A 24,807-nucleotide genomic window follows, 5' to 3' on the forward strand; every position below is an offset into this window, starting at 1 on the left:
TACATGGTTTCCATCTGTTTGATGCCATTCCATTTGCACCGTTCCAGCCATTATTATGAGCCGTCCTCCCCTCAGCAGCCTCCACTGGTATAAACTGTTCTGTCCAACCGACATGAGACAAGCAAATGGGCTACATGGTATTGACATAATTATGATAAGCTCAGTTTTTCCACATTCAGTCAATTTCTATTATGTCTTCCCTTTCATCATTTGCAATTTTTCAACACATGCAGATATGAAAGTCAAAATCTATTCAAAGTGCAAAGGTACTTCCTTCATTCAAGGGCAAATTTCTAACCAGGTGTGTATTCATTACATTTTTCAATGGAAATCATTACCATTTAAGAACCAAAACAGAAGCAAACTGACCAAACGGAACAAAACAGGGAGGGACCTACCTGAATTTGTCCAATAGAAAGTGTAGTTTTCGTGCAAAAGTTTTCCGTTTGGAGTTTGCAACAGAATTGGCATAATGAATACACCCCAGATGAACAAGCCCCAAAGTCTTTTTTTTGTTTAGTGCTTTAACAGTACAAGCCATTTCATAGGTATTAAATACTCCATATTAGACAGAGAAATCTAACATCTTGTTGCTTGGAGTAACTGATCCCCTCAACCTACAAGCCAGATTCCCCACCAGAAATTTTTTAATAAAAAGTACTAACAGCCACATCCTCCCACTTCTCTTCAGGACCCCAAAGCCAAATCCTCTTATGCCTGTGGCTAGTGCAGATAGAATATACTTCATAATCATCCTCTTTATCGTTTCAGAATTTAACATTCAACACCATGGAGAACTTACAACCACAACACAAAAACTCAGATCATAGGTCCCTAACAACATCTAACGTCACATCTCCCCACCCACGAGAATACCTTGATGTCCACCTCCATGGAGAGCATCATCACTGCACTGTCTGTAAATCAGTCAGTTTATAAGGAGCTCTTCCTGGAGTGCTTTTTTCTGACCAATCAGGGGAAGCGGGCAGGCAATGATGCCCCTGTAAGACCCCACTTGGGCATGCCTTGGAGTGAGGGGTTTTCTTTGACACCGTAACAGTCAACAGTCAGTTCCTTATCTCCCCCAATTCCCCCTCCAGTTGTTGGTTACTGCCAGTGCGCAGTTCTCTCTGACATCATTGCTAGCAGCGGCGACACCATCACAAGATGACACAGTGGACTTTGTGAGAACCCGCAGATCGTTCTCCTCGCCACTTCATCTTCTTCTTCTTCTTCAGGCTCCTCTCTGGGATCTGCTGCCTGCACAGGAGGAAGAGAAAGAAAGACAGAGCAAAATAGAGAGAAGGGATGGGGGAGAAAGAGGGTGGAGGAAAAAAATATATATAATTAGTAGGAAAGGAGGGTATGTAAAGGAAGGAGTAGACAAGAGAATGAAAGGACAAGAGAAGGGAGCGTGAGGGTTAAAATCAGATAGTCTTGCTGCTTGGGTAGCTTGGCTAGAGGGCCTCAAAGTCTTTGTGGAACTCTAAATGCCTGACAAACAGATGAGTGGGCCCTCCAGCAGGATATGACCACACCGAACATCAACACATACTGGATTCCTCTGAAATTACACGTCTGTTCATTCAGGACATAGTTACAGTTTCCCCCAACCCTTTAACAGACTTTTGCTGGCATTCATGCTATATACAGTATGTTTGCAAAGGGAAACCAAAATGGTGGTTCTCTATTAGTCAAGCATGAATTGAATCCAATATTATGATCAAGCCTATACAATTCTTAAAACATAGCCATCAAGTCTAGTAGTTTGGCCGACCTTATAACCCTGACTAGTTCATGGAACGCCTTGTCCACATTCATAGGGGGATCCTTGGCACTTGTCTCAATGTATGTGATCTGTGAAAAAAAAAAAAAAAACATTGATCAAACATTCTCAGGAAAATGACATAGTACACAAGCAAAAAAATTGAATAGTCTCCGACTTTGCTAGTGCTACAAGGTATACACAAATACTAATGATGCTTTTCCGGCTCATAACAAGAGATGCGAATTTTGCAAGTAAAAACAAAATGTAAGCTTAAATCTGCAAACCCAATTTTATACACTCTTACACTTGGTGGTGTCCTCTGAAATAGTGTGTTCTAAAACAGTAAATGCCAAGCTTGGCTATATTTGTGATTTCCCCCCCACCACAGAGCCTCCGTGCAGTCTTTCCCAGAGGCCTATATCACACCCTGTAGCTAACGCTGAGTCAGCGTCCCTGCCTGCCCTGCACAAAAAAAAACTCTCTCCCAGGGACAGCAGCCCAGAGCACACAGCCCATAGAACAACCCCAGTCATTGACAACAGCAGTGGGCAAAGGACTTCTACAGGTTCAACTACGGCCCTGACTTTTTCCTGACCATGAAAGACTGGCCAAAATTATCCATTCAAACTTTATCAAGTGTACATTAATCAATTTGGACACTGTACTGCATCAAACAAGATATTAAAAACAAAGGATTCAGACATCAAGCTGCCCCACTCCTTGTCTGAGCTGACACTGTACTCACATTGTGTTTGGCAGCCATTTCCTGCCCCTGGTCGCTGGTGATTTTGCGGAGGTGAACCAAGTCCACCTTATTGGCCACCAGCACCATGGGGAAGGCCTCCCTGAAGGAGAGCAGAAGGAAGGAGAAGGACTGAAGAGCAGATGCATCTCATTCAACATTACATGTGTACAGTTACACCATTATACAGCTGACAACCTGACTGGAATGTAAACATTGGATGGGGAAGGACTTGTTTGTTTACCTTTGTCGTGAACAAGAGATACAAAAATGAAAGCATGTGTAGATGAACCCTTTACCAGTGAGAGGGTTAGAGGGAACACACAAAAGACTGCGGCAGTAAACCCAGTCGGAGGCATTCGTTACAGTAGCAGCAGTCTCGTCTAGGTGTCTGGCCCATAAGGCACGCATCGTTATCAAGAGCTGGGCCTCACCTGTCTTTGACCCTGAGGATGAGCTGGTGGAAGCGGTCCACATGTTCAAAGCTGGCCTTGTCTGTCACAGAGAACACGATGAGGAAGCCGTCCCCCGTCCTCATGTACTGCTCCCTCATAGCACTGAACTCCTCTTGGCCTGCCGTATCCAGCACTGTGCAATTACACACATACAGGTACCAGTGTTACAGTTTTTACAAGATGCTACTGGGAATCATCTTCTTGCTTATTTTCATATGAATGATTGGAAAAGCAACAAGCTATCAATTGCAAACAAATGCACATATTGTATAGGTCTAAATCTGTGAAACTATATGGGAATACTGTGCCACAAAAGTATGTTTCATTAAAATTCTAAACATAATTGATAAAGGACACCAGCCCCCCCCCAACCCAGAGAGAGACAGTGAGAAAATGTCTCCCTACCATCCAGGATGGCCCACTGTCCATCTATCTCTGTGTGTTTCAGGTAGGAGTCCTCAATGGTTGGGTCGTAGTCAGACACAAAGATCTTCTGGAAGAACTGGATGGTGAGAGCGCTCTTCCCCACTCCACCATCCCCCACCACCACCAGCTTGTACGTGAGGAGGTTGTCGCTAGGAACCGCGCTGCTGGTTGCCATGACGACAGGCAGCTGGCTATACCTGGAACACAGCAGGAGAGGAGGGAGGGAGAGATGAGGAGTATGAGACTGCTGCTGCTAATTCATAGCCAGGCAGACCAGAGTACACAGAACCATGCATCACACACCAGCCTCTCACAGAGAGAACATCAGCTAGCTATCGACACCTCAGTCAATCTCAGCTAGAAGGGCTTGCCGAAAGTGCTGTAGTAAAGAATAGGAAATAGATGTATACAACGTGTGTAATAATACTGTAATAAACCAAACACCTGGTGCAGCAGTCTTTTAGATAAAAATGTGTTTACTGTATATGACTGAGCTGGAGAAAACCCCCTGGTCACTGATTGGCTGTCTGTATGAGGAAGTGCCTTGCATAGCCAGCCAGCCAGTCAGTGGTGTAATGGCGAGGCTCTCCCTCCTATTATGTAGGCTATTCCGTTTTCTCCTTATGAGACTGTCAGAATAACATGGAGCACCAACCACTCTCCCAGCACCATTATGAGCAGGGGAAATACGGTCTAGACATATTGATTACTGTGCTTTGTAATTATGGCTTTCGGAAAGAGAGAGAGAAAAAAAAAAAAAAAAACTGTCCTCGACTTCTCTGAAAGAATAGCCTCTAAAGCAACTGTGGTGGTGCAATTTCACCAGCTTCCACAAAAACTACTCCAAATTCAGATTCACTGAACAGATTGGTTTAATATTCTGTTGCCTGACAACGTTTTCCATCTCCCACTTTATTTAAAATGGCTGTTTTTCTACTGCGATTTAGTAAGAACCTGGTCCTTCAAAAACATGGACACATTACAGCAAATTCTTTCATGAACCCAATGCTGTATTGGCAAAAGGCAACAGCTTTCACAAGACATGTCAAGCCACTAAGAGAGTGGTTGATAAACAAGGAAAAGCAAACTGAGGACAACTAGCTTGAAAAACAGCACAGACTGTGGTGGTGGTCATCCCCAACCATTAAAAGTATTAGAACTTTCTCCAACAGCAGGATAGCGTGAGGGAATATGCTTGAATGTCTTTGAACATGCCTGACCTCAAGCTGCATAGGACAGGCTAAGGGCAGAGGACAGGCTGTGCATGCATTCAGAGAACACAGCCTTGGCTCAGCCCAGGCAGTGGGTAGAGAACATGGCAGTGGGCCGCAGGAAACAGCTGTCAGCTGGTGACGGCAGCCCTGCCACCTTCCTGCTCGACACAATAGAGGGAAGGAAAGACATTTCCTTCCTCAAGCGGCCCAGTCAGACCCCTGGAGAAGGATATACTGTAGGAGCTCCCTGCCTCCCTCACAAGGGAACAGCTAGCTAGAGGGAACAACCTGCACACCCCAAAACATACTGTACCACTTCATCAGTCAGATGAAGGCCCAAAAAGTTGTCACGTCATAGGCCCAGTCACCCAAGTCATAGACCATTCTCTCTGCTTCCGCACGGCAAGCGGAGCGCCAAGTCTAGGTCCAAAAGGCTCCTTAACAGCTTCTACACCCAAGCCATAAGACCGCTGAACAATTAATCAAAACGGCCACCCACACGATTGCATTGACACCACTTCCCCTTTTGTTTTTACACTGCTGCTACTTTATTATCTCAAAATGCATTTATTATCTCAAAATGCATGTGAGCCAATCAGTTGTGTTGTGACAAGGTAGGGTTGGTATACAGAAGATAGCCCTATTTGGTAAAAGTTCATTAGAGTTACCAGCCTCAGAAATTGCAGCCCAAATAAATGATTCACAGAGTTCAAGTAAGACATCTCAACATCAACTGTTCAGAGGAGATTGTGTGAATCAGACCTTCATGGTCAAATTGCTGCAAAGAATCCACTACTAAAAGGACACCAATAATAAGAATAGACTTGCTTGGGCCAAGAAACACAAGTGAGACATTAGACCGGTGGAAATCTGTCCTTTGGTATGACGAATCAAAATTTTGGTTCCAACCGCGGTGTCTTTGTGAGACGCAGAATAGGTGAACGGATGATCTCCGCATGTGTGGTTCCTACTGTGAAGCATGGAGGTGGTGTGATGGTGGGGGGGTGCTTCATTTAGAATTCATGGCACACTTAACCAGCATGGCTACCACAGTATTCTGCAGCGGTACGCCATCCCATCTGGTTTGCACTTAATGGGACTATCATTTGTTTTCAACAGGACAATGACCCAACACACCTCCAGGCTGTGTAAGGGCTATTTGACCAAGAAGGAGAGGGATGGAGTGCTGCATCAGATGACCTGGCCTCCACAATCACCCAACCAGATTGAGATGGTTTGGGATGAGTTGGACTGCAGAGTGAAGGAAAAGCAGCCAACAAGTGCTCAGCATGTGGGAACTCCTTCAAGACGGTTGAAAAAGCATTTCAGGAAAAGCGTTCCAGGTGAAGCTGGTTGAGAGAATGCCAAGCTTGTGCAAAGCTGTCATCATTGCAAAGGGTGGCTACATTTGTTTAACACTTTTGTTTACTACATGATTCCATTTGTTATTTCATAGTTTTGATGTCTTCACTATTATTCTACAATGTAGAAAATAGTAAAAAATAATAATAATAACTTGAATAGGTGTGTCCAAACTTTTGACTGGTACTGTATATCTTTTTTTACTTTTGTTTATTTAGTCAATATTTTCTTAACCATTTCTTGAACTGCATTGTTGGTTAAGGGCTTGAAAGTAAGCATTTCACGGTAAGGTCTACAACTGTTGTACTCGGCGCATGTCACATATAACATTTTATTTTAAGTACCGCTGATCACCCAATACATACCATTTCTTACCACTCAAGTCCAGCTCAGATCTGTCTCACTCATCTAGGATTCTCACCTAGGTGCTGACGGCTGAACAATGACTAAGGGAGTGCTGACTGATGCCCTTTAGACAGGAAAACTTACCAATCACATACTGGACATCGCTGTACTCTGAAATGGACAGCTTTGTGCTCGGTACTCTAGACCACGTGTGTCAACTCATCATTTAATCTGATCAGAACTCATGCATTACATATTTTGCTACTAAAAGACTGACTGTACATAACTTGGTAAAGAGTAGGTTGTGACTTGAGATAAGATGCCTCAACAACGTTGGCCTACCTCACCAGGCTGCTGTCAGTGGACTTTGTTGCATTTCATACAGTAACACCTTGTGGGAGTTATTTGGTTGACACAGCTCAATAAACATGCTTCTCTAAAACAAAACAAGAGTTGAAGCTGCTTTGATCAAGTTTAAATTAAATGCAGTACCGTCAGTGGCATTTCAAGTTCTTTGATTGAATAACAAGTGAAAAAGCTTCACCATCATGCCACTCTTGTTGCAGAATTATCTGGTGATTTCACTAGGCTATTAATAGTCAGATGAATATGTGTAGCTATATTGATGGTTGCCTTATACATCAGACTGTTACCGTGGTTACACGATGGCTATTCAGTCTGAAAGAAGTCACCCTAAAAAAAGATGCAAGTCTACATGCCAGAATGTTAAATAAAATTATATTTTTTAAAAACTTTACCGGTTGTCTGTGCTGTTGGTCCTTTTGACGGTAAGAACAGGAGCTAAAATGTCCACAGGAAAGTAATATTAACCTGAGTTCTTGGGGCACCAGTCTGTACATGGCTCTGTCAGCTTGTATTTCCGGTTTGCATTTTCAATCTCCTGATGCATTGCACGTGATGCACAATATGTAAACAATAGTAGAAGATAACAGTTAGAGCATTGGGCCAGTAACCAAAAGGTCACTGGTTCAAATACACCAGCTGTCAAGGTGACAAATAGGGTTAAGTGTCTTGCCCTTGAGCAAGACACTTAACCCTAATTTGCAAACTAACAGAACCATATACTGACCAGCAAATTGAAAGTCAGGCTAATAACACTTCCCTGTGGATATTTTGTCTCAGATCACCTCTGACATAAGGAAAAAAAGGAAAAAAGAACACAACAGGTAAAGTATGTCCAAATTAGGTTTATTCAACATTCTGACTTGTAATGGGACTGCTTGGAAATGTTGAGCCTATATGTTAGAGACGAGAGTATAAGTCCTCCTTCCTCTCAATTGGATTCTAAAAGGGACTAATATATTGAAGGCTGCATAATGGTGGGTGACCTCATCCTATGATGTGGTGCCTGAAGAATCCTTCAATAGAAATTCTGTAATGATTATAATGTATCTATTCATACATGCCTAGTTGAAAAGGCTAGTGTGAAGTATAAACATTGTAACAAAGTAGCTAAATGTATCAATAGAGTTTGTTCTTGTGATGTTTCATTTCATCCCCTGCAAATTATGATAATTCTAACGGAAAGTAGATTAAACACTACTAGGCAACGGTTTACTTCCTCCCTGACAAAACTTGACAAGATTATTCTCATGTTAACTAAATCAGTGATGTATAGGAACCGCTGTAAAGTTACCGCCCTTGGATAAAGGATTTTTGTTGCTTCTTGAATGTCAAATATTTTAGAGAAGTTTGCTGCATCAAGCAATTTCCGCAAATGGAATATTGGCGTCCATTTCTTGAATCAGAGGCCCCGCAATGTTACAATGTTGTAAGAAATTAAGTCCACAGTTAAATTGCAAAAACCCAAGTCAAATTAGATAAATATTTACCAAAGCACAGTACAAAACTTGATAAGATTTACCAAGAATGTTTAAGTAGCTGCGATGTGGTGGCAGCCTAAAACGAACGACGACAATTTCAACAATAACTTACCAATATTATATGATATCCGTTGCCGTGAAAGAACGCTCCAGCAACCACTTCACACACAAATATTCCTCATCCCTCTCTCTGTCCGTTACCTCAAATCATTGCCATCATTTTACCTTTGTGACCGGAATGCGCCTCACATAACCGCGATTCAATCCGCTATGTAGCAAATCTTTATATTGCAACAGCTGATACTAAAAATAGAACGGCCTCATAGGGGTGGACACTTGTTGGTTAAAAATGTTTTCCTTCTTCATCATGTCATGACTGATATAAAAATGTAGTCTACATGTAAAATCATTTAAGCCTTCACAAGAATATACTTTTTTTTTTAAATGCCAAAATCAGTTGATTTGTTTTTTGGAATGCCCCTTTTTGAGAAAGTGGACTGTTCCGGTTTGTCGACGCCCCCCAAGACTGGTTTAAAGACATGCTTTTGTCTAAATCAGGAATGGGCCCTTTTTGTAGCCCCCAAATGTTTGTCTCTGCCACATGGCAAAATGAGTAATTATTTGAAATTAGTTATAAACTACAAAATCTTCTCTCAGTTATAAAATTACTAAATCTTTTCTCCGACCCATGTCAAGATGTGTAGAATTGCATGAAATTAACTTTAAAACATTTGTATTTTCTCTCCGCTGTCAAGAGGTGGGCCGCTAAAATGTTTTACTCGCAAGTTTCTCTTAGGGCTAGGGTATGTACAGATGTGGGTACACAGACCGGCAAGCCACTGCTACCCCTCATGATCAGTTCAGATTTTTTTATGGCCCCCACACCCATCAAAGTTACCCATCCCTGGTCTAAATTCTAAGGTGGCGTCTCTGAGTAGGACATTTCGAATGAACATCAATATAGCTTTTGTAATTATTTTATTGACCATGAGACTTGATTAGTGGCAATTACAATCAGTAGTCTAATTCATTCTATTTATATGGGCTGTCATGGTTACACATGGTCTGTGGTAGTGAAGCTGGTTGGACGCACTGCCAAATTCTCTAAAACGATATTGGATGTGAAATATGGCAGAGAAATTAACATAAAATTCTCTGGCAACAACTCTGGTGGACATTCCGGCAGTCACTCTTGTGGCAGTCTACCATGAAGACAGCCACTCTTGTGTTCCTCTGTGTACCATATTCATGTGCCTAGGCTGGGCAATTACAATCTCACCCCCTGCATTGTTTTATATTGTGTCCACTACATGAAAAACAAACAAAGCCCGAGGCGAACAAGATGTGGGAACATAAGCACCCTAAACCTTGGGAATACTGATTGGAGATCAGATGATGTTCCTGCCACTGTTCACACTGTAACACATATTATATTTTACTCACAATTCTGTTGAGTGGTATGAATTTATAATGTTAGTTTTATCTTCAATTTTAGAGCTGTTGAAATTGCAGTAATTGTTTCTTACAACAAAAACATACACCAATATCACAATAGATATGGTCAGATATTGTCATGTTTACAAACATGCTTTTCTCAGAGTAGGTCAACATGAGCTGGTCATCAAAGAGAAATCACTGAAAATATATTTTATGAATTTTTATCTTAAAAGTCCATGGAGCTTCATCTTCTTACACACACACACACACACACACACACACACACACACACACACACACACACACACACACACACACACACACACACACACACACACACACACACACACACACACACACACACACACACACACACACACACAGGGATTTGTACCATTAAGTGGTTATTAATGGTGGGGTGCAGACCTGTGGCAGGGAAGGTGGCAGCAATAGGATCGATGTGATTGTGAATAATCTGATGGGGTAGGGGTGCTGTGCTGCTTGAAATCAGGATTGGCTTCATAAATAAGTCATACATTAGATGCTGTTGCTGCCTTTTACATGACTCATTACAGTGGCTAATGGGCATGAAATGAAATGGACAGCTCTCCCTCTCTTGCTGTGTGCAGCGGTTCCTGGAACATCTCATATTGATGTTCTTTAGTTAAGTGTGAGGGGGGGCTCACTCAAGCCTCAAGCGTTAGTGCTTGTCAGGCGTACCGGAAACAAATTATCTATTCAACACTTACTGTTTTCCAGTAAACTGCCATTCCCCTTTATTCTTATGTAATTATGAGTAGATACACTGAGTGTACAAAACATTAAGAACACCTTCATAATGTCTTCCTTTTGCCCTCAGAACAGCCTCAATTCGTCAGGGCATGGACTCTATAAGGTATTGAAAGCGTTCCACAGGGATGCTGGTCCATGTTGACTCCAATACTTCCCACAGTTGTGTCAAGTTGGCTGGATGTCCTTTGGGTGACAGACCATTCTTGAAAAAACGGGAAACCCAGCAGTGTTGCAGTTCTTGACACAAACCGGTGCGCCTGGCACCTACCACCATACCCTTTTCAAAGGCACTTAAATCTTTTGTCTTCCCCATTCACCCTCTGAAGGGCACGCATACACACAATCCATGTCTCAATTGTCTCAAGGCTTAAAAATCCTTCTTTAACCTGTCTCCTCCCCTTCATTTACACTGGTTGAAGTGGATTTAACAAGTAACATCAATAAGGGATCATACTGTAGCTTTCAGCTGGATTCACCTGGTCAGTCTATGCCATGGAAAGAGCAGGTGTTTTAATGTTTTGCACACTCAGTGTATAATAGCAGGATACCAAACCCTTCTCTATCCTCGAAAGAGATTTTGGTCATAAAAATATTTTGGAAAATGAATACAAAACAGAAACAATAATCCCTCGGACAGCTGATACTGGGAACCCATGTTCGGAACAACATCATGAAAAGACAGAGACTAAAGAGGTCTTGGAAACCTCAAAGACTGGTTTTCCTGTTTAACGAATGGAGAGGTTCACTATAGACTTCGCATTTGTAAATTATTTGGAGGCAATCATGTTCAAAGGGTGCTAGATTGACCGATTGATCTTCACTCAAACTGATTGATTGCTCAACCGATGAAGCAAGAGGTAATCTTAATTTGATTATTGATTTAAATTTTACATACGTGTGTGTGAGGGACATATTTCTGAGACTGTGCTAACTTACAAAATTGTTTTGATTTTAACAACATAACCCTTTGGACAAATCATGCTTTATTTAGGTGCTATTTTCAAGTACCCCTGACTGCAGTGTGCAGTTCAGGGCGGGGCTCAATGTGGGCGGAGTCAAACATTTGACTCCACTCACATTTGACCCCGCCCACCGGTGTTTTGTTTGTCCATCTGAGGTTTGAAAGTCACACACTGGAAACAAACACACATGTTTGTGCAAGTCACACGTTGAATACAAACGTATTTCATTTTTGAAGATCGTAAGAAATATTATATAAAGTGGTACCAGCACGTGTTGTAACACTTTTTGCTTCATGCTATATTTGAGACAAGCTGTCACGTTCTGACCTTAGTTCCTTTTTTATGTCTTTGTGTTAGGTTGGTCAGGGCGTGAGTTGGGGTGGGTAGTCTATGTTCCTTTTTCTATGTTATTGTATTTCTGTGTTTGGCCTGGTATGGTTCTCAATCAGAGGCAGCTGTCGATCATTGTCTCTGATTGAGAATCATACTTAGGTAGCCTGTTTTCCCCATTTTGGTTGTGGGTGTTTATTTTCTGTTTTAGTGTCTGTTCACCTTGCAGAACTGTTTCGTTTTCTCCTCGTTGTTATTTTATGTAGTGTTCAGTTTACTATTAAATTATGACTAACACATACCACGCTGCATTTTGGTCCTCTTCTCCTTCACCAGACGAGAATCGTTACACAAGCTACTGATATTGTTCCAGTGAACAACAGACTTGTTACATATGTCATGTACTGTTAAAATTGTGTTGATAAATGTTATAACTTTGTAATTATATTATTTAATTGAGCATATATATACAGTTACTACCTATCCTGATTTATAATGCTATTTACTTTCCTCATGAGAATGGAGCAGACAATACCATATAGACATACTGACAAGCTGAATGTGTTTTGTACATTAAGTTATACCAGGTCCAGTAAAGAGATCATGTCATCTTTACTAAACAACATAACACAATTAACAACTGAAACAATAAACACAGAAGACAAAAACAATGTTTGACCACTCAAAAATGGCTTCACTGCTGCTCCTCAAGAGGCAAAGACAGTCATTTTCTTGTTGTCAACTGCCTCCACATAGAACATCTCATAATCTCTCTGTGACTGGAACGAGAACGTGTATGGTTCCTTGAGGAGAATATTTTCATCTTCATCCACTCTTCACCGTAGTTCTTTAAGGGTTGTAATGCGGTCTTCCCCGTCCATCCCAATTACACTAGGGAGGGAAACGGTGCCTTTAAATGGTTGGAGTTCACACCACCTTGCTGCCTCTAGGGTGTCCCTTAGAAGAACATCTGCTACCTTGAAGAAAAAGGAAGAATAAATATTAATAGTGCCTCATTGGGTGATCAAGACAAATTACACCCCACTTTCACAATACCACCATGCAAACAAAAGCCACTATTACTAAAGGGGTTTTCAGTGATATCTATAACTACTCAATAAGTCATTCAAATTATCTGTTTGGTAGTATTTGGCATGAGAGGGTGAGTAGGCTATTAAGAAGGAAAACATGAACTGAGAGCTCTAATTTTCAACTTTATAGTAGCCTAAGTATTTCAGTAAGCACAACATATTTTCATAATGATATGTTCTCACCTGTAATGCATTCCTTATCATCAGGCATAACTGCAGAAACAGGATTATGTGGTCAAAGTTGTGGACACCGTCCTTCAACTCCTGGTACCTGTAGATCATGCCACAGTTCAGGTATGACCTTCTGTAGGTTGATATGCCTACAGAAAATTCAACCAAAGGTGTTAAATATTCTATGCATGCCTTTTGAGACTAATATAATTTTTTCTTCTATTTTTCTTTGTATGTGGGAATCATGTACTGTTTGATCATAAGGATGTTAGAAGCTAGAATCAATGAAAGAACTATGATATTACTGACCTTCAACTACACCTGTGGTTGTCAGAATCCTCCCCTTTGCAGTGATCAGTAGAGGGTCACTGAGTATGTAATCACACTCCTTGCATCTGGCCTCTTTTGGGATCAGGTGCTTCGGAAAGCCACTCGATATCTTTCCATCTCTTGACTGCTGTATGACAGCCTGGGGGAGTTCAGCAGGTAGTTTTTTATTTGCCATGAGGTAGTTCACCATCCGTGCTACACCTTTATCACTTGGTGGATAATTCTCCTATTTCGCTTCCCTTGTATCCTGTTCTGTGGTGTGCTGTGGTGGAAGGTTTCTCTCTTCTGTGGTTTTCACCCTCCTAAACAAAGGTTTCTCTCTTCTGTGGTTTTCACCCTCCTAAAAAAAAAGTGCATTTTTGTCGATGGTCCACCAACAGTCAGCTGGACAGACAGGGGCACACCCTCAGTATCTGCCTCGCGTTGACGCCTTGCGCTCCTCACTAAACCATATATTCTCGACCATTGTCACCAAGGCCTCCTCTGTCAAAGTCACTGTTGTGTTGGCTGCACGTGGGCAGTACAATAAGGAACGTATATGCTGACATTCAAAAGGCAGCATCCTACACCTTAAAGCAAAGTCAGCATTAGGACGACATTGGTCAACCTCACACATCAAATTCTGTGTGGGTCCCCAAGTATTTTTCACAACATGTATGGGTGTTGCTGGACCAGGAAATGTATTTTCGACTGCAAACACACCATTTCTCACATTAATGCGCTCACATGCCAAAAATCTTTCCTTGGACACAATTTCAAAGCAATGTGTATGCTTTCTTCATAAATGTGTTTTGAAGTTTTTCTTATTTAACTTCAGTTTGCAGTGTGGACAAGTTACAATGACTTTTCTTGAGTTGCCATGTATGTTGGGACCAGGTGATTTAGGGAGCCGTATCTGAGTTATATGGAATGCAGTGGATGCTACTGGTTGCTCTTTAAGGGCCTCTGTGTGCTCTTGAGGGACATCTGGGTGCTCTTGAGGGGCCTCTGGGGACTGTTTAAGGACCTCTAGGTGCTCTTGAGGGGCCACTGGATGCTGATGGTATGTCAGGTGCTTCAGAAACTGCTCTGTTGATTATTGTTGCCATGCAATAACAACACTGAACGTGTGTCACATTTCTACAACTGAAGCCACACTTTATGATTGTGAACTCTGAAAGAGAGGAATAACAGTAAAGTAACAAGTTATAAAATGACATTAAATATACTGATGTAACTGAAAAAATAGGGCAAATCAAAAAAACGTGAACGTCAAATATATTCAATAAACAAAGAAAGAAATATTACCTCTGTGTCTCACTGAAGCATGACCTTTGATGTGGTTGTTGACCATATTGTTCAGCCTTATATGTGCAGAAGGGGCAGTAATGAAGTTGACTGCTGCTGCATTTTTACATTTTGGGACTCTCGCCCTCCAATAACACAGTAATGTGTCTCTATACAGCAAAGAAAATAAGTATAGACATAAAAGGCATGATAATTAGAAAGGCATAAAATAAGCAATAGGCATTTCATTTCATTATTGTATATACTATGTGTAGGCTGTGTAGACTCGCTATGTGTAACTTAGGGAATGGCCGTCGGCATCAACGATACACATTTAGAGCCAGCCAAACACAACAAGGCATACATTGAAGAAACACAGAAAATCAACGATCAAATCGATTACATAACTGTACATGTAAACCTAGGCTTACTGCTCATGAAGGCAAATTTGTCCAAATAAGATTCATTGTAAGCAATTTGCTAGCTCACGTGCAAAAGGGTGCTATTGCTAATTAGCTAGCTCACGTGCAAATTGGTGCCATTTAACACTCTGCTAACATCGGTCCGGTAGTTGGTTATATAAAAAATACCACTGCACTAGTATAACATGAATATTACAAAGCACATTATGCATAATGACCGCCTCACTTCCATGGTTTATATTTTTATCCATGTAGGCTAGGTTCGATTAAGATTCGCTTTCGTTGACGTTGATACCTTCGACGTGAACCTCAACTTGGGTGACCTTGAAGGAGATGGGAAGGGTTTGGGTTAAACACATTAGACTCCGCCCACATTGAGTCCGACACCGAACCGCACACTGCAGTCAGGGGCTTCTCAATATTTTATTGATTGGTTTGTGTTTCAAGTTAGACCCATAGTAACCCATGATGTTCAGTAACTTTCTCGACTAATAATAATAATATTTCTCGACTACATTAAATGATTAGTCAGATCATTAGCAGTAGGATTTGCATTAGTCAAAAGCTTTCCATCCACTGGTGTTTTGACGTTTTGATGTAGGCTACAAACATCCAACTGAAAAGTAAAGGCTTAATAGATACAGAAAATCCATAGTCAAATTAGGGAGAGCTCCAAAGGTTACCACTAGACTTGACACCCTGAATTTGACACCCTTCACAATACCACCATTTAACAGCCTTTACATTTGTCACCATGGCAGCCAGAGCTTCTTTCGCCGATCATTAAAATCAATGGAGGCTGCTGAGGGGAGGACAGCTCATAATAATGGCTGGAATGGAGTCAATGAAATGGTATCATACACATCAAAGACGTGGTTTCCATATGGTTGATACCACTCCATTGACTCCATTCCAGCCATTATTATGAGCCGTCCACTCCTCAGCAGCCCCCACTGATTAAAATACATCTTACTCCATCTGCCCTGCTCGCATGTGTTCCCTGTTGCCTAGTGACCTCGCTCAGTTTAATGAAAAGGGGATTATGAGAAAGATGTGGTCTTAAGGTGATCTGGTGTCCATATTAATGTTGGCCTGGTAGACTAGAAAGAGGCCGTAATGTAGAGCTCTGGTCTTAAGACCACTGGGGCAAAGAGCAAGACAAAGATCTAGAGACCTTTGTGTGAGGAACACAAAAACCATTCTAATACCAGCATGCTTAATGGGAATGGGCAACCTGCCTCTTTTGACTGTTCCCTTTTCAAGGGAAGGGAGATTTCCACATTGCTGCCGGTGCCAGTTGCCATGGAGACAGAGGCGCTTTCTCTCTTGGAGTGGATCATAGCCTCTTGCTCTTTTTGTGTAGATACACTACCGTTCAAAAGTTTGGAGTCACTAAGAAATGTCCTTGTTTTTTTTAAAGAAAAGCACATTTGTTTGTCCATTAAAAAAAATGTCAAATTGATCAGAAATACAGTGTAGACATTGTTAATGTTATAAATGACTATTGTAGCTGGAAACGGCAGATTCTTTATGGAATATCTACGTAGGCGTACAGATGCCCATTATTAGCAGCCATCCTGTGTTCCAATGGCATGTTGTGTTAGCTAATCCAAGTTTATCATTTTAAAAGGCTAATTGATCATTAGAAAATCCTTTTGCAATTATGTTAGCACAGCTGAAAACTGTTGTTCTGATTAAAGATGCAATAAAACTGGCCTTCTTTAGACTAGTTGAGTATCTGGAGCATTAGCATTTGTGGGTTTATTACAGGCTCAAAATGGCTAGAAACAAAGAACTTTCGTCTGAAACTCGTCAGTCTATTTTTGTTCTGAGAAATTAAGGCTATTCCATGCAAGAAATTGCCAAGAAACTGAAGATATTGTACAACACTGTGTACTACTCCCTTCACAGAACAGCGCAAACTGGCTCTAACCAGAATAGAAAGAGGAGTGGGAGGCCCCGGTGCACAACTGAGCAAGAGGAGAAGTACATTAGAGTGTCTAGTTTGAGAAACAGTCCTCAACTGGCAGCTTCATTGAATAGTGCCCGCAAAACACCAGTCTCAACATCAACAGTGAAGAGGCGACTCCGGGATGCTGGCCTTCTAGGCAGAGTTGCAAATAAAAAGTAATATCTCAGACTGGCCGATAAAAATAAAAGATTAAGATGGGCAAAAGAACACAGACACTGGACAGAGGAACTCTGCCTAGAAGGCCAACATCCCGGAGTCGCCTCTTCACTGTTGACGTTGAGACTGGTGTTCTGCAGGTACTATTTAATGAAGCTGCCAGTTGAGGACTTGTGAGGCCAATTTGATTCTGTAACATTTTGGTACGTGATCTCTTTTTTAGAAAATGTCAGACATAGAAGGGTATCATGCAACTAATCTGTCACACATCAGACCCATTTTCCCAGATTTTCATCTTGTACTAAGTAATGTATTTTCATTATATCACATCCACCTAATGACAGAGTGTCTATCCTACTCATTAGGGTGAAACCTATTGTTATTCTTAGATTTGGTCAAATAACTCAAGCATAGATTGGTCAAGTATAGAGGCCATGGGTAACTTGGTCAAAAATAATGGCACTGATTGGCCTATAGGTGGCCTGTTATAAGCAGTCTCACTTAAACCCTCATATCCACCTCTCCATTTGACTTAATGATTTGAAACGTTTTATGTGGTTGTCTTTCTGCATACTGAACAAATTTGCCTCAAGGACCCATAAGATATACAGTGAGGGAAAAAAGTATTTGATCCCCTGCTGATTTTGTACGTTTGCCCACTGACAAAGAAATGATCAGTCTATAATTTTAATGGAAGGTTTATTTGAACAGTGAGAGACAGAATATCAACAAAAAAATCCAGAAAAACGCATGTCAAAAATGTTATGAATTGATTTGCATTTTAATGAGGGAAATAAGTATTTGACCCCTCTGCAAAACATGACTTAGTACTTGGTGGCAAAACCCTTGTTGGCAATCACAGAGGTCAGACGTTTCTTGTAGGTGGCCACCAGCTTTGCACACATCTCAGGAGGGATTTTGTTCCACTCCTCTTTGCAGATCTTCTTCAAGTCATTAAGGTTTCGAGGCTGACGTTTGGCAACTCGAACCTTCAGCTCCCTCCACAGATTTTCTATGGGATTAAGGTCTGGAGACTGGCTAGGCCACTCCTGGACCTTAATGTGCTTCTTCTTGAGCCACTCCTTTGTTGCCTTGGCCGTGTGTTTTGGGTCATTGTCATGCTGGAATATCCATCCACGACCCATTTTCAATACCCTGGCTGAGGGAAGGAGGTTTTCACCCAAGATTTGACGGTACATGGCCCCGTCCATCGTCCCTTTGATGCGGTGAAGTTGTCCTGTCCCCTTAGCAGAAAAACACCCCCAAAGCATAATGTTTCCACCTCCATGTTTGACGGTGGGGATGGTTTCTTGGGGTCATAGGCAGCATTCCTCCTCCTCCAAACACGGCAAGTTGAGTTGATGCCAAAGAACTCCATTTTGGTCTCATCTGACCACAACACGTTCACCCAGTTGTCCTCTGAATCATTCAGATGTTCATTGGCAAACTTCAGACGGGCATGTATATGTGCTTTCTTGAGCAGGGGGACCTTGCGGGCGCTGCAGGATTTCAGTCCTTCACGGTGTAGTGTGTTACCAATTGTTTTCTTGGTGACTATGGTCCCAGCTGCCTTGAGATCATTGACAAGATCCTCCTGTGTAGTTCTGGGCTGATTCCTCACCGTTCTCATGATCATTGCAACTCCACGAGGTGAGATCTTGCATGGAGCCCCAGGCTGAGGGAGATTGACAGTTCTTTTGTGTTTCTTCCATTTGCGAATAATCGCAGAAACTGTTGTCACCTTCTCACCAAGCTGCTTGGCGATGGTCTTGTAGCCCATTCCAGCCTTGTGTAGGTCTACAATCCTGTCCCTGACATCCTTGGAGAGCTCTTTGGTCTTGGCCATGGTGGAGAGTTTGGAATCTGATTGATTGATTGCTTCTGTGGACAGGTATCTTTTATACAGGTAAGAAACTGAGATTAGGAGCACTCCCTTTAAGAGTGTGCTCCTAATCTCAGTTCGTTACCTGTATGAAAGACACCTGGGAGCCAGAAATCTTTCTGATTGAGAAGGGGTCAAATACTTATTTCCCTCATTAAAATGCAAATCAATTTATAACATTTTTGACATGCGTTTTTCTGGATTTTTTTGTTGTTATTCTGTCTCTCACGGTTCAAATAAACCTACCATTAAAATTATAGACTGATCATTTCTTTGTCAGTGGGCAAACGTACAAAATCAGCAGGGGATCAAATACTTTTTTCCTTCACTGTATGTTCCTCCATCGTGGACATTTTTGGAAAATTTTGAAAAACTTCTGAACAAATGTTGTATGTTGTCACACCCTGATCTGCATCACCCGTCTTTGTGATTGTCTCTACCCCCCTCTAGGTGTCGCTCATCTTCCCCATTATCCCCTGTGTATTTATACCTGTGTTCTCTGTTTGTCTGTTGCCAGTTCGTCTTGTTTGTCAAGTCAACCAGCGTTTTTGCCTCAGCTCCTGCTTTTCCCAGAGTCTCTTTTTCTCGCCCTCCTGGTTTTGACCCTTGCCTGTCCTGACTCTGAACCTGCCTGCCTGACCACTCTGCCTGACCCTGAGCCTGCCTGCCGACCTGTACCTTTGCCCCACCTCTGGATTATTGACCTCTGCCTACCCTGACCCTGAGCCAGCCTGCCGTTCAGTACCGTTGCCCCACCTCTGGTTTACTGACCCCTGCCTGCCTTGACCTGTCTATTGCCTGCCCCTGTCGGATTATTAAACCATTTGTTTATTCGACGTTGTCTACATCTGGGTCTGACCTTCATACCTGATATATGTAGGCCCATGGTACATATTTTAACTTTGTTTGAGAAAAGCTAAGAGATTGGTTAAGATGACTGAATTATTAATAAATAAGGAAATCAGATTGTACATGTTCATTTAAATCCTTTGTAAATCCACTTCATAATGGCCTATCAACTTGACACTTTTTAGGGTCATCAAACACAAAAGGATGTGGACACCTGCTTGTCGAACATCTCATTACAAAATCATGGGCATTAATATGGAGTTGGTCCCCCCTTTGCTGCTCTAACAGCCTCTACTTCTCTGGGAAGGCTTCCACTAGATGTTTGAACATTGCTGTGGGGACTTGATTCCATTCAGCAACAAGAGCATTAGTGAGGTCGGGCACTGACTTTGAGCAGTTATGCCTGGCTCGCAGTCGGCGTTCCAATTCGTCCCAAAGGTGTTCAATGGGGTTGAGGTCAGCGCTCTGTGCAGGCCAGTCAAGTTCTTCCACACCAAGCTTAACACCACTCCAGCCGACGCTTGGCATTGCACATGGTGATCTTAGGCTCGTGTGCGGCTGCTCGGCCAAGGAAAGCCATTTTATGAAGCTCCCGACGAATAGTTATTGTGCTGATGTTGCTTCCAGAGGCAGTTTGGAACTCGATAGTGAGTGTTGCAACTGAGGACAGACCATTTTTACGTGCTTCAGTACCCGGCGAACCCGTTCTGTGAGTTTGTGTGGTTGTGTGGCCTACCACTTCGCGGCTGAGCCATTGTTGCTCTCAGACATTGCCACTCCACAATATCATCACTTACAGTTGACTGGGGCCGCTCTAGCAGGGCAGAAATTTGACGAACTGACTTGTTGGAATCCTATGACGGTGCCACGTTGAAAGTCACTGAGCACTTTAGTCAGGCCATTGTATTTAAAAAAATAAGGAAACTATTAACAATTCACTTTTTTGACTATGTAACACTAATGCTTAAAATAATCAAAAAAATATTCTCACGGACAAAGTCAGATTCACTCCAAATTTGGTCTTTGGATTCATCACAATAGTTCCAAAAGACTTTAAGAAAATAACGTTGATGCATTCAAAAATGGGCACACTATACTTCGATAATATGCTAAAATACTTATTCTCATGAATTATAGGATCAAATGTAGGCCCATGGTAGATGTTTTAACTTGGTTTGAGAAAAGCTATGGGATGGTCAAAATATGTCTGAGTTATTTGCAAATATCAGATTTTACATTTAAACCACTTTAAATCCACTCCACAGTTGCCTATCAACTTAAAACGTATCAGCGCTATCATGGACGTCCCTAAGATGAACCACACTGAATATGGTATTGATATCTAAAAAAACAAGGAAACTATAAACCACTCATTCTTTGCATATTTAACGCTAATGGTCAAAATCATCTTCTCCTCATGAACCATACATCATATTCACTCCAGATGTTGTATTTAGACTCATGATTGCACATTAAGAAGATAGTTCCTACATAATAGAGAGCTTGCTTTGATATCCAACTGATCTTCTGTCCTTTTTGTCATCCTGTGAACCCCGTTCATTGCTGCTCACAGCTATATTTTTAAATGGCATTTTCTGCATTCTCCAACAACACCATTGAAATGTAATAACAGTTCGTATGCATTTTGACACGTTTTGAGCTCTTCCAAGGAGCACATCATTACAGCTCAGGGCCTGAATCCCCATTCCTACACTAATCAATGTTTGTCTGTCAGTAATAATGCATGAGAAGCGTGATATACACACCATAATTACCCAAAAGTCTTATACTGGTGAAACCCCAGAAAAAATATGAACGCAGGTCAGTAATCCAGCATTCTCTATCCATCACACTCACAATGACAGGTTTATACATTCTCTCTGCAGTTCATGTGCACTCAAGGACACACACACACACACACACACACACACACACACACACACACACACACACACACACACACACACACACACACACACACACACACACACACACACACACACACACATCAATAAAGACTTCAGCCCCCCATGCCATTGACTGATCTCTGTGCTACCGTCAGGCAAGTGATACAGCATCAGGTCTCGGACCAACAGGCTCCGAGACAGCTTCTGTCTCCAAGAAATTAGACTTTTGAATAGCTAATTAACGGACTATCTGTGCAGACTATCTGACTATCTGAGCTCTATGTACACTCACAGCAGGACTCTATCAACACACACACACACGCACACACACACACCACGTATCGCTGCACATTGATATGGTTTTGGTAGTGCCTATAGGCAGGCGCTGCGCATAGGACCCCACAGCCACTAGGGGGATCCCCCCAGTCGTAAATCAGTCGGGGTCTCAACTTAATTTAGAAATTTGCTAGTGCATCAGCAGTTTTTCTCTTGTTATGTCAGTCACGGACAGTCACATAATTAGCCCATGTCAGCTAACATTTGATAAGATTGGTAGGTAAGTTAGTATAGCCAGCTATCTAAACCTTGATGGCTGAATTAGCTATTGGACACGAAGGGAATGTGCCCAAATCTCGCTTAGGGCCCCGAAAGGCTAGAGGTAGGTCTGGGTATTGGTACCTCTTGTATATAGCTTAGTTATTGTGTGTTCTTGTATGTTTTGTTTCTCTTTTAATTTAAAAAAATGTGATCTGCATCGTTGGGAAAGAGCTGATAAGGTCACCTGTTGGGTTCGGCGCATGTGACAAATCAAGTTTGATTTGATTTTGACACACACACACACACACACACACACACACACACACACACACACACACACACACACACACACACACACACACACACACACACCAAACAGAGTAGTATGTCCAATTTATAACAGGCCCTATTAGAATACTTAACAAATGCAATCCTCCTTCCTTGAGGGTGAGATCACTGATCAGGTTTTACTGGGTAATAACTGCTTTTACTTACTGGTCTTTGAGGCTGGTAATTTTTCTTTTCACTTACTGCACTTAATGCAGAGGTAGAGGCAAAGTATGCCTCCTCGTGGTGATGTTTATTAGCTCGACTCGTATAAAAAAATATTCCAGCAGACTATGATAGCAAACGTGAATTATAAAAAAAAATAGGCTATTTTACCCTTATGCAGTGTTTGATATTCTTACAGGTTTAACACACTACTGCATTTAGAAAATTAGTGATTAGGTATTAACGTAAAACTGTCGTAAAACGTGCTGCAAACTGCTTTACTTGGTCCTGCTCCCCTTGCATAGATCTATATGGCATGTGAGTTATCTTGTAAAAGCTTTATAAAATGTAACATTATCTGTTAGTTCAGTATATTTGAGTTTATATAAAAGAGTGTGTTGTACTGTTAGAAATTCCTCACTTGACTGCCTGGCAGTCATCCACTACTATCGTCATTCATTGAGTGCTAGCTAACCATTTAGCTAATCGACGAATTACACACCTGGATTGCATTTTGGGTTTGACCAACAGTGATACAAAATGGTGCATCTTTTTGCCAATTGCAGTATTATCGCGCAACTATTTCTTCTGACATAACTGGTACAGTATATTACCACCCATGCACTCAGTGTTGTTGTCTCAAGATGATTGACAATTTCATAATACCAAGTCCAGAGGTGACCAGGATGGGGACTCGGCCTCATACTATACATAACATCCTTATGAAACCATCATGATGTGTAATGCCATGAATCAAAAAGAGGATGTATTCATAAGACGAGGTGGTCTACACTTTTTTGGTCTTATTTGAACTTTAATTCACCAGTCAGCCGGGTCAAACCTCTTGCGTTTGATATTGATTTTCTGTTTCTCGTCAGATCAATCCCTCTGAGGTCTGTAGCTAACGACCAAACCAACTGATGCCATGGCTTCTCCATTTCTGAAGTATGCTGTGATGGTACAAAAGTATTCCCGCCGCACCCGAGTACTTACAGGAAGCTGTACCAGGCCTGGAACAAAGGAGAACCAGCCAGCATCTCTGACAAACTGGAGAGCGTCTTCCAGCAGGTCCTGTAGGAATCTGATGTGGGCTCCCCGGGCGGCTACAGTGCCTTTGCCTCATTTGGCTTCCACCCGGTCGGGGCTGGCATGCCCTGGCTTCCCTCTGGTGCCCAGATTGGCATCCCTGCCAACTTTAACAGCATGCTAGACGAACCGGCTGGCATTACCAACAGCACCATTCTCATCAACGGCAAGGAGGTGGAGTGGAACAGTGACATTGGCACTGCCCTCAAGGACGCGCTGGTGTTCTCTCCAGAGGCTCAGAAGTTTGCCATGGTACGGGAGGTAGCTCGTCTGGAGGTGGGCGGACCCGTGCTGAATGCGGCTGTACCGCCGTTCTGCTTGGCAGGGGTGATGGTCTACAGGGTGACCCTGAAGCTGGTCTACAGGGTGACCCTGAAGCTGGTCTACAGGGTGACCCTGAAGCAGATCTTCAGGCTGCACACTGGGCTTGTGGTCTTCAGGGGCGTAGTTAACATAGTGGCATTAGAAGCATGCTCCCTACACCTCCAGGAGGGATGGCATTGTGGGTCTACTCAAGGAAGAGAAGACCTAAAATGGACATTGGAAGCCCACTAATTTCTGCACAAAGAACCAAATATCACGTGAGCTTTGGCCTCTAGCGAGTTACTTGTAAAGTCTGACACGAGACTAGAAGCCCACTGCTGTTTGCATAAATACTACCTGTTTAAAAACTAGTACAATCACAATTACAGTAAGAAATAGTGAATTTCAACCACATGTAACATTGCCTGAATAATGGCAGTCATCCCTAAACTTGAATGCTTCCTTTCCTCTTAACAGTGACCTCAATTTTACCTTTGCCTAAAATGAATGTGAACATTGATTTGGATGTTATACATGTCATAGGTGGTCTATATGTGCACCTGGACTTTTTGTGCTGTAGTAAAACACATCAGGGCAAGGTACAATAAAAAGCTTTCATAAAAAGCCACATTTAACAAAGTCTGTTATGTTAAACATGAACAGCTG

At 42.0% G+C, this 24,807-nt stretch overlaps 1 protein-coding gene and 1 pseudogene across 1 annotated transcript; one reads left to right on the top strand and one right to left on the bottom strand.

Moving 5' to 3' along the window:
- LOC120058309 (ras-related protein M-Ras-like) lies at positions 1-8,525 on the bottom strand. Its single transcript, XM_039006876.1, has 6 exons — positions 8,269-8,525; positions 3,371-3,588; positions 2,945-3,098; positions 2,514-2,613; positions 1,778-1,857; positions 1-1,260 (listed from the first exon to the last, which is right to left on the bottom strand). Exons 2-6 carry the CDS (start codon positions 3,564-3,566, stop codon positions 1,161-1,163), a joined length of 630 nt encoding a protein of 209 aa, XP_038862804.1. The 5' UTR covers positions 3,567-3,588; positions 8,269-8,525; the 3' UTR covers positions 1-1,160.
- On the top strand, positions 4,707-24,633 carry LOC120057801 (annotated as a pseudogene).
- Positions 24,634-24,807: the final 174 nt, after the last annotated feature.

The sequence above is a fragment of the Salvelinus namaycush genome, chromosome 13 (assembly GCF_016432855.1).
Source record: "Salvelinus namaycush isolate Seneca chromosome 13, SaNama_1.0, whole genome shotgun sequence".
Taxonomy (NCBI): domain Eukaryota; kingdom Metazoa; phylum Chordata; class Actinopteri; order Salmoniformes; family Salmonidae; genus Salvelinus; species Salvelinus namaycush.